Source organism: Psittacula echo (genome assembly GCF_963264785.1).
Source record: "Psittacula echo genome assembly, chromosome: 13".
Lineage (NCBI taxonomy): Eukaryota > Metazoa > Chordata > Aves > Psittaciformes > Psittacidae > Psittacula > Psittacula echo.
Genome location: NC_137749.1, coordinates 9,863,059 through 9,875,968, shown reverse-complemented (window position 1 = coordinate 9,875,968; position 12,910 = coordinate 9,863,059). Strand labels below are relative to the sequence as shown.

The following is a 12,910-nucleotide window of genomic DNA, read 5'->3' as shown; positions in this document are numbered from 1 at the left end:
GGACTAAGTCCTCTAGCCAGTTAGCCACTGTTAAAGATCACATTTATTTTCTATTAAGATTAATTTGCCTAACATATTTTAAAGTAATAGTTCTTTCATTTTTATCCTGCCTTAAAAAGTCTTTGTTCTTCAATATTTAACTGTTCTTTCTCCTAAAATACACATAAACACACACATGTGCGCACACAAAGAGTAAAATCGAAGAAGTCCTTTTACTGTTGCTCATGTTTTATCCCTGCAAGACAAGAATTTACTGCCTGCAGATCCCATTTTACTGCTGACAAAGCATTCAGGACTCATTTTGCTGTGTGTTGTTCCCTGCCCCCTCTGGAGAAAACTGTATTTCCTTTCTGGGATACATATGTGGATCCACTGCGCTGCAAGGACTGAAGACCAGTTATGAAATGGTGAACGTTTTTTCATTTCTTTCTATACTATTGTTTTGGGCAGTTACTGTTAAAGGGTTAAGATAAAAAAAAAAAGCCCCAATCAAAAAAAACCCCTTCATAGAACAATGGCCACAAGAACTATGGGGGGCAAAATCTGAAGAGTAACTCCTGGATATGGCACTAACTGGCAAATTGTCATTGACTTAAAGTGAAAAAAGTTATTCAAAACTATTTTTTCTAGCTCTGCTGTACTTGCAAAGCAGCAAGAACATCTCATTATAGAAGATACGGCATAGATGCAGCCAGCGGGTTTACTTCAAGATTTGTGCAAAGGAAGAACTATTAAGGAATGAACATGTCAATCAAAGACTATTTGTTTAGGTTTTCATTCTCACAGTCTGTGATGCAAAACCAAAACAAACTATTGTTAATTTCAATTTTCATCAGTTTCTAATACTTCTATGCCTTAGTGTTTTATTTACAAACTATATGGAATATGGCTTATTTGCTGTTGGAATTTAAACATTTTAAAAGTTCTTAAAAACAAAATGTGGTAAAAGCTTAAACTTCAAAATGTCAGTCTTTGTTTTGAATTAGCTTAACTTTTAAAATATTAGGCTGTATACGTAGTCGTGCATTTTACTTGAAATGCTAAAATATAATTTCTTGTGGTCCTGAAAGCAACATTCATTTTAGTGAAATTAATTTGGAAAAATACTTCTGCTTTTTTGTTTATTGCAAAAAAAAATTACAATGAAAATATCCTGACCTAAATCTGTTAGGAGATAATTTTCAGTAAGACCTTCAATACAGACCTGTCAGACTAAGGGCAAACAGCCAGATGTTTTTCTTTGGACCTTGCTGGAACAACTACTTCGTTATGGGCATGAAAACATCACCTTTATGTGCCACCAAACACAATTGTTAAAGATTAAGTTTATCCCATTGTCAGTATTTCAGTTTACAAAGTAACTGGAATGTGCATTTTGACACACTCCTATTAGGAATATTTTCTGTTGCACTACAAAGAAAATGCTTTTGAAATTATTGCACTGCATTCAAATGAAAAGTCCCATCTCTGTTATAGAACTAAACTGGTCTGTAATCCCTACTTCTTTTTAAAATCTCGTTTAAAATCTCAGTGTTGGGACCGGTCTTGTTCAACATCTTTGTCGGTGACATGGACAGTGGGATTGAGTGCGCCCTCAGCAAGTTTGCTGATGACACCAAGCTGTGTGGTTCGGCTGATACGCCAGAGGGAAGGGATGCCATCCAGAGGGACCTCGACATGCTTGTGAGGTGGGCTGATGCCAACCTGATGAAGTTCAACCATGCCAAGTGCAAGGTCCTACACCTGGGTCGGAGCAATCCCAGGCACAGCTACAGGTTGGGCAGAGAAGAGATTCAGAGCAGCCCTGCAGAGAAGGACTTGGGGGTGCTGGTCGAAGAGAAAATGAACATGAGCCGGCTGCAGTGTGCGCTTGCAGCCCAGAAAGCCAACCGTATCCTGGGCTGCAGCAAAAGTAGCGTGACCAGCAGGTTGAAGGAGGTGATCCTGCCCCTCTACTCTGCTCTCGGGAGACCTCACTTGGAGTATTGTGTGCAGTTCTGGTGTCCTCAACATAAAAAGGACATGGAACTGTTGGAACAAGTCCAGAGGAGGCCACGAGGATGATCAGGGGACTGGAGCAGCTCCTGTATGGAGACAGGCTGAGAAAGTTGGGGCTGTTCAGCCTGGAGAAGAGAAGGCTGCATGGAGACCTAATAGCAGCCTTCCAGTATCTGAAGGGGGCCTACAAGGATGCTGGGGAGGGACTCTTCATCAGGGACTGTAGTGACAGGACAAGGGGTAACGGGTTCAAACTTAAACAGGGGAAGTTTAGATTGGATCTAAGGAAGAACTTCTTTACTGTTAGGGTGGTGAGGCACTGGAATGGGTTGCCCAGGGAGGTTGTGAATGCTCCATCCTTGGCGGTGTTCAAGGCCAGGTTGGATGAGGCCTTGGGTGGCATGGTTTAGTGTGGGGTGTCCCAGCCCATGGCAGGGGGGTTGAAACTAGATGATCTCAAGGTCCTTTCCAACCCTAAATATTCTGTGATTCTATGATTCTATTAATGTTTTTCAACCCTGAATCTGCCATTAGCTGTGACACACACATAGATTATGAACATAAAATATGTACTCTGTATTAAGCAGATCAGTCCTGAGAGAAGACAGTGTTAAAGTGTCACAGGATTTGGGATGGCTGCACACTTCTCCATGGATGAGCTACACAGACATAAAAGCCTGGCCTATCTTCAGGTTTGTCCAAATTTTTCCCACTGGAAATACTTTAGTCACTTTGGAGTCAGTACTTTGGAGTGTACATAAGGCCATTATATTAATAACTTATACTAGATCCAGTCTAGTAAGCAGATCACAGTATACGTGCTGATACACTCTGAATATACACACAGGGAGCAGCTGAAGATTTAACCAGAAAATGACCTTGTAGGTGTTTAAAATTCTGATTTTTATTTTATGTCAGCAAACCAAATAGCCAGCAAAATCAGTAATTCATCCTGAGTAACTCTTAGGAAGTGCTTCAAGTGAAAGGTCTGTGTTTTTCCTGAATTTGCTTCCTCTAACCTACAGAAAAATTAAACAACTTCACATAAGCCAAATTTATAAAACTGTTTATTGACAGGAGGTAAGGAAGCTAACTGGTGGAGATGAAGTTTAGGCAACTGAAATGTCATAAAGCTCTTGAAGTTTTTCACTCAAGCTCGTATAGGACTTTCCTTGTTGGATCACAGTCATACCTTTGAGTGTTCAGAGGAGCAAGCTAAAATACTGACCACTGTGGACTTCATTCCTGTTGCTCACCCACTCAATCATCTTTTTGTTTGAATTCCTATCAGGAAACTGAGAAAGTCACCTTGCTCACATGGTCACCCCTGGCTGTTTCACATAGTAGCTATCACACAAACTCCAAAATTATTCATATTAAGCCAGGAAATCCTACCTCCTCCACAGGAGCCAAACAGTCTGGAACAATACTACTATACAATACTCAGCATTTTTACTCCTCTAACTTTAGGATTTTTGCCAAAGATGGAGTACTGTTACTCAGAGAACTGCTGCCTCAGTATCTTTACCTAAGCTCCACACAATGATACTGTAGTCAGTTAGCAGACCATTAATCACACACTAGCTACTGCACAACAACAGTTACGTTCTTACCTATCATCATCTGCCATCTTACCTTCTCCAGCTTAACCTCTTTAATTTGGACAATTATATCTTGCTGTAGCCATTAAATTAAAAATATTTATCTGTAAATGCTATCCACTTGCACAGATGTACACACAGACTCCTGTCATGCTGCTCTCAGCCCACATTCTTCTGGTTTCATTTTTACAGTAAGGCAATGTATAGCCACAAAAAATATTTCAATCCTTCTGCTGAGAACTGCAGTTCCAAGAATATTTCTCATGAAATACGCTGCTTTAATGAAGTTAATGTCACCATTCATTTGCTCAGTTTTCTAAAAATCTATTCAGCTTTTTAAAAATCCCATTTAGATATTTTTTTTTTAAAGCAAAGGACCTAAGTTTAAAACTAACCCTATTAAAGTGTCGCTTCTCTCTGTATCAGATACAGAGCTAGCAGGTGAAAAAAAAAACAAATAATGGTTTTATTCATTACACGTTGGTAAAAGGACATTCATCACACAGTATTCCAGAAAGTCTGCACCTTTCAAGTACTGGTTAGAGTGGGTTAAACAGTTGCTGTTGACGTTTTAAGATCCAGCTTTAAAACTAACTGCTTTATGTCCTGTAACACACTACAAGCTCCATTACAATCTCTCTTCTACAAAGCCATATCTTTGTTTCTTTCAGGGTCATTTGTTCCCTAGCTTACCTTTGCCTAGATATTAATGTACTCAGCAAAAGAAGAAACTTTTCCTAGGGAAACAGAATGGAAAAAAATAGCTGTTTAATAACCACTGGCACAAACGACAGTTCAAAACCCCATGCTTGTATCTCTAGGGATGTAGATTTACTGGCATCTTTACTAGCTGGGTCTTGGAAGCCTGCAGAGTTGGCCAGAAAGAACAGCGTGTATATATTGAGACAGAAAACTCTGTGAACGACGGACATTTTTCACTGATGAGTTCTGTTTTTCCAAGAGGATGGAGTGAAGAACTGTAAATAACATGTTGGGCAGAGGTTGAAAAGTTATCTAGCTTTTTATAGGCAACTTTAAGACTTCATTGCTTACTGGGTTTCTGGTCTTAATCCAATCACTATGAAAGTTTCACTTGCACATTAACTCCTTGCTTACCTTTGTTTTCAGAGCTGACATTAAGATTTCATAAGAGAGCAAGCAACCAAGAGGGAATGACAAAACCAACTCCATTGCAACTACTAAAAGCATTCTTCCAGTTAAAATGTTAGAAAATCTGGTCAGGAAGTTTATAAGTAGAATTACATTAACTTTACAAGTGGAAAAAAAAAAAGGAGGCAAAGAAGGAAAACACTTGCTACTGGCAAAAGCACAACTATCAAGGGGAAAGTCAGGGAAAAATAGTCATTAAATTTTAACTCTTATTGTGGGGGCAGCTAGAATCACAATTTCCTGCTTTGCCTTTCCCCAGTGGAAGCCATTTGCCATGCTAGACAATAAGAACAATGAAAATTAATCTGTTTGCTTGACTAAAATATATGGATTCTCAAAAAGCTGCCTTTTCCACATAGAAAAGGTCTGCCTGTTTCTAACACAGCCATGAGTATAACGAAATTTAATGGAGTCAAAGCAAACACTAATTCTCTTCCATACATGCACTTTTATAAAATTGATTTTCAGTCATGGTTTGAGAGAAGGGCCAGGCTATCACCTCATTATGCATTTTAATGAATCAACTTAGTCAAAACTTAAGCATTCATTAAAAGAAAGTTTCTAGACTTGATGCAAAAATAACCTTGTATATATGAATTATATTTAATCAACGCAACTATGCCTTTCTGAATCTGCAGGCAGGTGAGTTCCTCTATCCTGTGGCTCAATGGATGTTCAATGATGGGTGCTGGGAGCACTGTACCTCTGACATGGTGTTACTCCACAGAAGATACAGTGAAGGAAAACTGAGAAAATTGACAAAGACCAAAAAGGAAGAAAAACAAGGAACAGAGGATGGGAAGACACTGATTTGGTTTCACTCTTCAATCTTGCAAACTTTGGCTTATACTGTAACCATAAAATAACTGCCATTTACACCGCTGACTCTGTTTACAAATTAAGGCACTGGATTATACAATCATTTGATTCAGAAGGGACTCCTGCAGGATTTTTTATTTATTCCTCTGCAGCTTTCCACACAAGTATTTCTTCACCACAACAGAAATGGTTTTCTCATACAGATGAAGAACAATAGCTTTATAATGACATTATTCAGGAATGTAGGAAAAGTGACGAAATACTTGTTAAAATTACTAAGGAGACAAGCCAGGCAGGCAGCATGTTAACTCAAACAGATCTGCAATGCAGTACATGTCTCCAGTGGAGCAAGGTCTCTGCTACCTCCTCTTAAGGAGAGGCACTGGGTGACCCATACAGCCCCAGCTGACAGAAGCACCTCTGCAGCAAAGGCTCCCTGCAGCATAGTGCCTCCTATCAGCACACCAGCACACTGCTGGCAGTCCTAGTTTCTAAATTGCCAAATAATTTCATAAAGCAGCTTCCTCTTCCTAGCACAAGAAGCAAATAAGTAGCAGGGAGGTGTCTTTTCTTAAAATCTGAATACTTCACAGCCAGTAGAAAGCTGGCAATAAGAATCCACACTTACCAAACAACACTTTACAAAAGCCTGCTCTTTCGAGGCCTATTTCCTGCACAGTGAAAAAAACCAGGTATTTCACAGCTAAAATACGGCTACCTCCTGAAAAGATTAAAGACAATTCTATCTTTTAAAGTAGGTAGGGATTTACCTGTCCTCTAACCAGATGCCTCTGTTTACCATAAGCACAAAAAAAAGAAAAAAAGAAGCATAAAAATATTAGACTATTAACATGTGGTGTCATTATCCTAGCATTATTTTGTTTTATGCAACTAGACAGAAGGTCAGTGTTAATGGTGCAGGTCACCTTTTCTAGACACTTTTTTGTATACCACCTATTAAATGGTACTAAGTCTGATAACTTGTTCCAAGTGTTACCTAGTTGCTGGAATCAAAAAGGTTTAGAGGGGTTTTTTGGTTGGTTTCCTACCCCCCCTCTTTTGTTTTGTTGTTGTTGTGGTTTTGTTCTTTTTCATGATTCCTTTATGGCTCTTTTTCCTTGTGGTTGCATGAAGATGGCATCCAAAACACTCCAAAGTGAGAAAGGCAAAATTGAATAACTAAATCCGTGTGATTTCTGATGTCACTAGTGAGTTTTTACTGGGTTTTCTTAAACTTGCATTAGCAACCTCTCACACTCATGTTCACATAAAGTGTTAGAAACACTAAAAAGACCAGCTTCTTTTCAGAAAGTTGCAAACAGTCATGGTCAAGCTAAAACATAACCATTAATTCTCTGGGAGCCCCCATACATGATTAAACTCAAACCCTCACCACGCTGAGACACAATCTCAACTCACATGGATGAACAGCGAATTTCTTCAAGTTATTTCCCTTTTGCCCCAATCTGATTCAAATGGCACTATTTTTCTCAAAGGCTCATGTTCCACACAGCAGATGTCTAGGAGCTGGAAGCACACTTGCCAGCTGAAGAGACACACCAACTATGAGCAGGAGAGTAACTGAGATCTATCACTAGGCAAGGACAGGAAGGAAAGCAGAGCAGTAGAAGTCCTAGTTAAGTGATTTTAGTGTGCTTTGCCTGCAGTTTCAGGTTTTCCCTGTACACGGTAGGAAACAGTGACCCTGAAGCTTCAGTCAAGTTGCCACCATCAGCCTTGAGGACCTGCCTTTGACGTTGTGTGGTATTTGGGTGCTCCTCAGGTCAACATTAGCAGCAATCTCAGACTCAGCAGAACACGTCCAGAATAGATTCAGACCACCCTGATGTATTCCCCTCTTTGCTTAGATGATAGATAGCCAGTTACTTGTAACAGAAATATTAAATTCTGTAACAAATGTTTCATTTTCATTCAAGTCATGGGAATCATTAATGCGGAAATTACACTTCAGGAGCTGGGAAAGAAACAAAAGAAGGCTGTATGAGATCAAAAGAAAATCGCATATATTTACTTTGTGCCATATTTCTGACAGTGACCAGTAATGTATGTCTAAGAGAAGGCATAAAAACAATTGAGGCGTATAATGAAACTTCCTTGATATAACTGCCCAGTTTCCAGGAGAGCTGAGGCATGTTGTTGTCTGTCTGTGTCCCCTCCAGCCTTGATAGTCCCCTATGTTATGGACTTCATACTAGCTTTTCTACATCTCAGAAAAGAGATGTATGGCTCTGGTTGTACAGAATCCCAAAACAGAGTCAATCCTTGCACCTTACTCCCCTTTTCAGAATCAACTTTCCTCTGGTAAGACACAAAGACATAACTCTCAACCTGAACACAACTAGGGAAATAACCTGCTACACAGGGAGAGTAACAGAGAAAGCACCCACTGATTATCACCATGCTATAGAAAGAACCACCTCTAGAAACTTTCAACACCAAACTTAGACTTCATTCTTCAAGTGCTCTGTGTCCAGAACTTGCAGTTCTGCACAGCAGAGCTCTCCAGCCAGGGCCCAGTCACACCTGGTATGAGCAATGGGAAATTCAAGTGAAATCACTGCTATCTCCCAGATTCTGGCTCTCAGTGGATGCTGCTACCTTAATCTGCCCCTGCTTGCCCAGACCACAGAATGAAGAGCTTCGGGAATACAGCGGAGAATAAACATACAGTGTTTCTTTTGGAATTAAAAATAGAACAATTATCCTTAACAGCTTGCAGCAAGACTTGCATGAATGTCTGCATTGTCGTATATTGTGTGCATGCACAGCTTTCATATGTGGGGAACAGTTACCAAAGATGGACATCAGAATCTCTATTACAGCGGATCATTATTGTCACAGATTATGTGCCAGGAAAATACAAATACTGTATATTAAACCATATGGAGAAGTTACTGGTACACTGAGCTCAACCATCAAAACACTTCTTCCACAATCACCACCCACAGACTGATGAATACCCATCATCTGTGCACAAAGTTTAACTTTGTTTTATTAATAGTGGCATGAAATCTGAATATATTAAAAAATGCCCTACTATATAAAGCAATGTTTTGGGACTTTTTTTCCTCCTGGTGAATTAATTTCAAATTTAGTTACCATAGAAACCATCCTGAAACCAAAAAACCCAAAGTCTCAACATATATTTACACACACACACAAAGGTGCAGGTAAAGAAGAAGAGAAAAGCTGAAGTGTACCCATACATGCAGGTTATAGAGAATTTTGTAATTGGACAAACAAAAAACACTGGGTATTCATTTATAGGAACACAACTAAACTCTAAGTCCAACTGCAATAATTATTCATACAATGACTGCCATCACTAGCAGGGCCACAAACAACCAAAACCTCTGCTCCTAGAAAATCAGGGCCTTTCTTTTCTGACTGGGAAACAAATAGATAAAATAATCATAGAATCATAGAATGGTTGGGGTTGGAATGGACCTTAAGATCATCCGGTTCCAACCCCCTGCCACAGGCAGGGACACCTTGCACTAGACTGTGTCGCCCAAGGCTCTGTCCAGCCTGGCCTTGAACACTGCCAGGGATGAAGTAAGCATTTTCTTTCTTAGAACTGAAAAAAGGAAGTTCCGGGCATCCTGGCATTACTCTTGTATGTCAAATGAGAAGAAGTCAGGGCTAAGTGAAAATGCTTTTTTTGCTCATTCTGAAGACAGTAAAAAATGAATCCAAACAGATTTCAGTTGCAGCCGAGTGACAGGTAACAAATCAGACAAAAGACCATGACACACAGATTCAGATCAGCAGTTCTGTGGTAAAATTTAACAGCAGACAGCTTTATCCAGGTTTATTTCTCTTCATACAGTGCTGTCATAAACATTTCATAAATAATTCTACTAGGAGTACGCATGATTTATAAAATGTCTGGGAGGAGAAAGCTGGCACAGTCTCTCCTTGCCTTTGAGCAGCAGCTTTCCCTCTTGCACCCTGTTGTTTGCACTTATAAAATTGAGTCAGCTGTAATTTCAATAACCCTGAATCTTCTGTACAAAAGATTACAAACAAGAGAGCTACTTTTTCCAGAAGAAAAGGTATTTCAGTAGTAAATTATCTACAGAAAGCCACTTAGACATTCATTTAACTCTTAAGACTAAAGAGTTCTCAAAAATAAAACCAAATGCATTCCATGGAACTAAATATATGCTTCAGGCAAAGTGTTTCTGTTGAAAATAACCCTGGAGGACATAATCATGGAAAATCTTAAGGTTGGCCATTTAATTTCTAAGATTAGATGCAACTACTTACTTTCATAGAGCTCTACAATTTCTGTTTTATCACCAGTCAAGACACTAGCAGGGACGTCACATACACATGTAACACCACCTGTATGTAGTGGATGACAAGTCTGTATCTGAGCACTGACCCACATGGTTCAGTACATTTGCTCACCCACTGCCTGGCTAGGAGCTTTGCATGAGACCAAACTAGTAGAGGTTTAACCCAGCCAAAGTCAACACAGTGTTCAGATATTTTTCTCTCAAGTTGTTCACAGATTTAGATTTGCCCAATTCTGGAATGTCGGATGACATTAACAGCTTTTTTTTCCAAGGGCACTTGCAGCCCTTTCTCTTGGATCTAGATTTTCTCACTGTGCTTTGTCTGTGTCATCTGCACTGGATTACTGCCACATGTTCTACACAGGGTTGTGTTGGAAGAGCATTTTGAAAATATAGCTAAGTAGAAAATGAGACGACCAAAATATTTTGTCATGTTAAACTCATAATGTACACTGTACTTGTTAACAAGAAGACTAACCTACATGCATACAGGAGTAAGTTAAGATGCTACGCTGATTCACAAAGGCCTCAAAAGTTGTTTTGCTGTCTGAGGCACTCCATGTGCTGGTTATACTATCACTGTAGGTGAGGCACACTAGACTTGAGTCCCCAAACTGCAATTTCTAAAGTCTGGAGGCAGCAATCTACAAGGAGCACTCCTGACTAACATTATCTTCGTCTGTTGGCAGACCCAAGTTCAAGCTGAGAACATCATTTTCACACATCTTCTCTCTTTTCTAACTGTATTCCCAATATACTGCACTGGGCTAGCATACAGCTTTTCTTGAAGGTTATCTTTTATTTCAGAGTGTATTTATTTTTGTAATAAAATGGGAATTAAATTCTTGTTGATTTAGCAAATAGAACTATTATACAGCTGTCTAGTACCTCTACCAGCACTTTTAATCCTTCAGAGTATAAAAAGATCAATATGTAGAATAAGGAATGATTGTTTGTTGAAATAATGCTAGAAACATCCACGTAGGGATACAATGGAATCTATCTTTAAATTAAATTATCTAACCTTAGCATTCAAAACCCAGACATAATTTATTTCAACTAGTGATCTCTCCATGGTAATTCACATTTTCAAGTAGAAACACTCCCTTATATTCACAGCTCAATTTCCTACTGCTCATCTTCCTCATACATGAAAACACAAGATACTTGACATTTAACCCTGCAATGGTGAACAAGTCAGGCTTCATCACGCAAACTTCGCACTTGACTCAAGCATGTTGAGTAATTTCATTAACTTCCACAAGAATACTTGTGTTATCTGGATCTGAGCCAAAGTATTCACCCAATTGATGAGTTTATCACACTGCAGGACCCTTAAAGGGATAGCAGGCACATATTGCAGGGAAATAACCATTACAAAGCCATGCAGTCATCAATCAGGTCCCAACTGTTTAGTCTATACCTTATCAGGCTGGCAGTATTTGTTAATCACAAATCCTACCAGGAAAGATAAAATGATATAGAAGCTCCTTTTGCAAACTGATCCATGATACAATTTGAACCACTGTCAGTATTCCTTAGTTGTTCAACCCATTGAGTGATTATAATAAGTGAAGAACACTTACCTTATATTGAATGGAAGTTTTCACAGAAGTGCTAATTAACACAATATACAGAGATAATGAAGATTGATGTCAACAGATATAAAATGGAAATAAATTTCACAATTAAAATATTAAATCAGAAGCACTGGATGAGAAAGCAGAGACATACAATTCTCTCACTGCAGATCACAGGCAACCATGTAACAGATACAGAGTCCAAAAAGACAGTATCTCCAGGTTCTCGCCAAGCATCACAAGCCACAAACCAGCTACAGAGTCCTATCTATCCTAAAGAACAAAAGGGGACAGAAACCTAAAACATACCACAGCAAAGCCAGGGATACTGAAGATAGCAGCAACGTGTTAAATGGCAATCACAGTACGGAATCTGATAGATAAATGTTCACGTAAATCTGAGAAGTATTCTGTGTCCCATGTCACTGAGAGGCACAGACACCCCTGTAGACAAGAAGGTATCAAGAGACACAGGGACAATCTATACAACAGTGCTGCTACTACACTCAATGTGTGGTAGGAGGATGTGGAAATGGGACTTGGAAATACTCTTTCTGCTGAGCCACACTACAAAAGCTTAACACAAGAAAGCTCCTGCCAACCCCAGAGATTTCTTAGAGCAACAAGCACTGTTTTTTGACATAAGAAGTGCAAGTCTAGTTGAGAATCAGTAAACAGGAGGATAATTAAGATGAAAGGAATTAGAATTTTTATAGAGAGCTCAACCATCAAGTGCATGGTAAATGATGCATAACTCAAGCTCATCAGAAATAATCCTTCTAATGTGGTTCCCTTCAAGAGAGGAAAATCACAGTAAATCTCTCTATGATACAATTCTGCCTTTCCTTTAACCTCTCATGGATTTTTTAATGCTCCTTTGCTGAATTTCACATTACTGCTCCTTTGCAAACCTTCCAAGTGAGAAGCAGGTGTTAAAATGATGGCTGAGAAAGTAGGGGTGCGTTTATCAGCTCTGTAAACTTACATTGAAGAAATTTGTCTTGTTCCTCTCACAGAAGAGGCCCTGCGCAGGCATGTGCTTCAGCTGCTGCCAGGGGACCCCGCTGCCCAGCAGCACATCGCGGGCCCACTGCAGGTTCTGTGGACAAAAAGGGGCAGGTGAGTAGAGGTAGAATTTCAAAGCACTCACTTGCTTTTATTTATTAATGCATTGTCATTTCTCACTTTCCACACAGTTGCTGTTACAACAGTATTTGTGGAGGCATGTGATTTGGAGAAGACATCCCTCAGCAGAGAGAAGCCAGCTTGCTTCTCCAGAGTGATCAGCCCTAGCACATTAGTCAGTCCCCTACAGCTGCTGAATCCAGCCTCATACCATTAAGTTCTGTTTTCTTGTCTTTTTAAGCTGTCTCCATTTCATTGAGATCCACCCTCCAGCTCCTATCACCTACAGAAACAT

At 39.5% G+C, this 12,910-nt stretch overlaps 1 protein-coding gene across 5 annotated transcripts in view; it reads right to left on the bottom strand.

The window, feature by feature from the left end:
• The window catches only part of CABIN1 (calcineurin binding protein 1), a 115,764-nt gene that overhangs the window by 55,622 nt on the left and 47,232 nt on the right, over positions 1-12,910 (bottom strand). For all 5 annotated transcript variants that reach the window (XM_080628580.1, XM_080628579.1, XM_080628582.1 and 2 more), the window contains one exon: positions 12,476-12,589. In XM_080628580.1, coding sequence (XP_080484706.1) covers positions 12,476-12,589 — 114 coding nt within the window. The remainder of the gene's footprint in view (positions 1-12,475; positions 12,590-12,910) is intronic.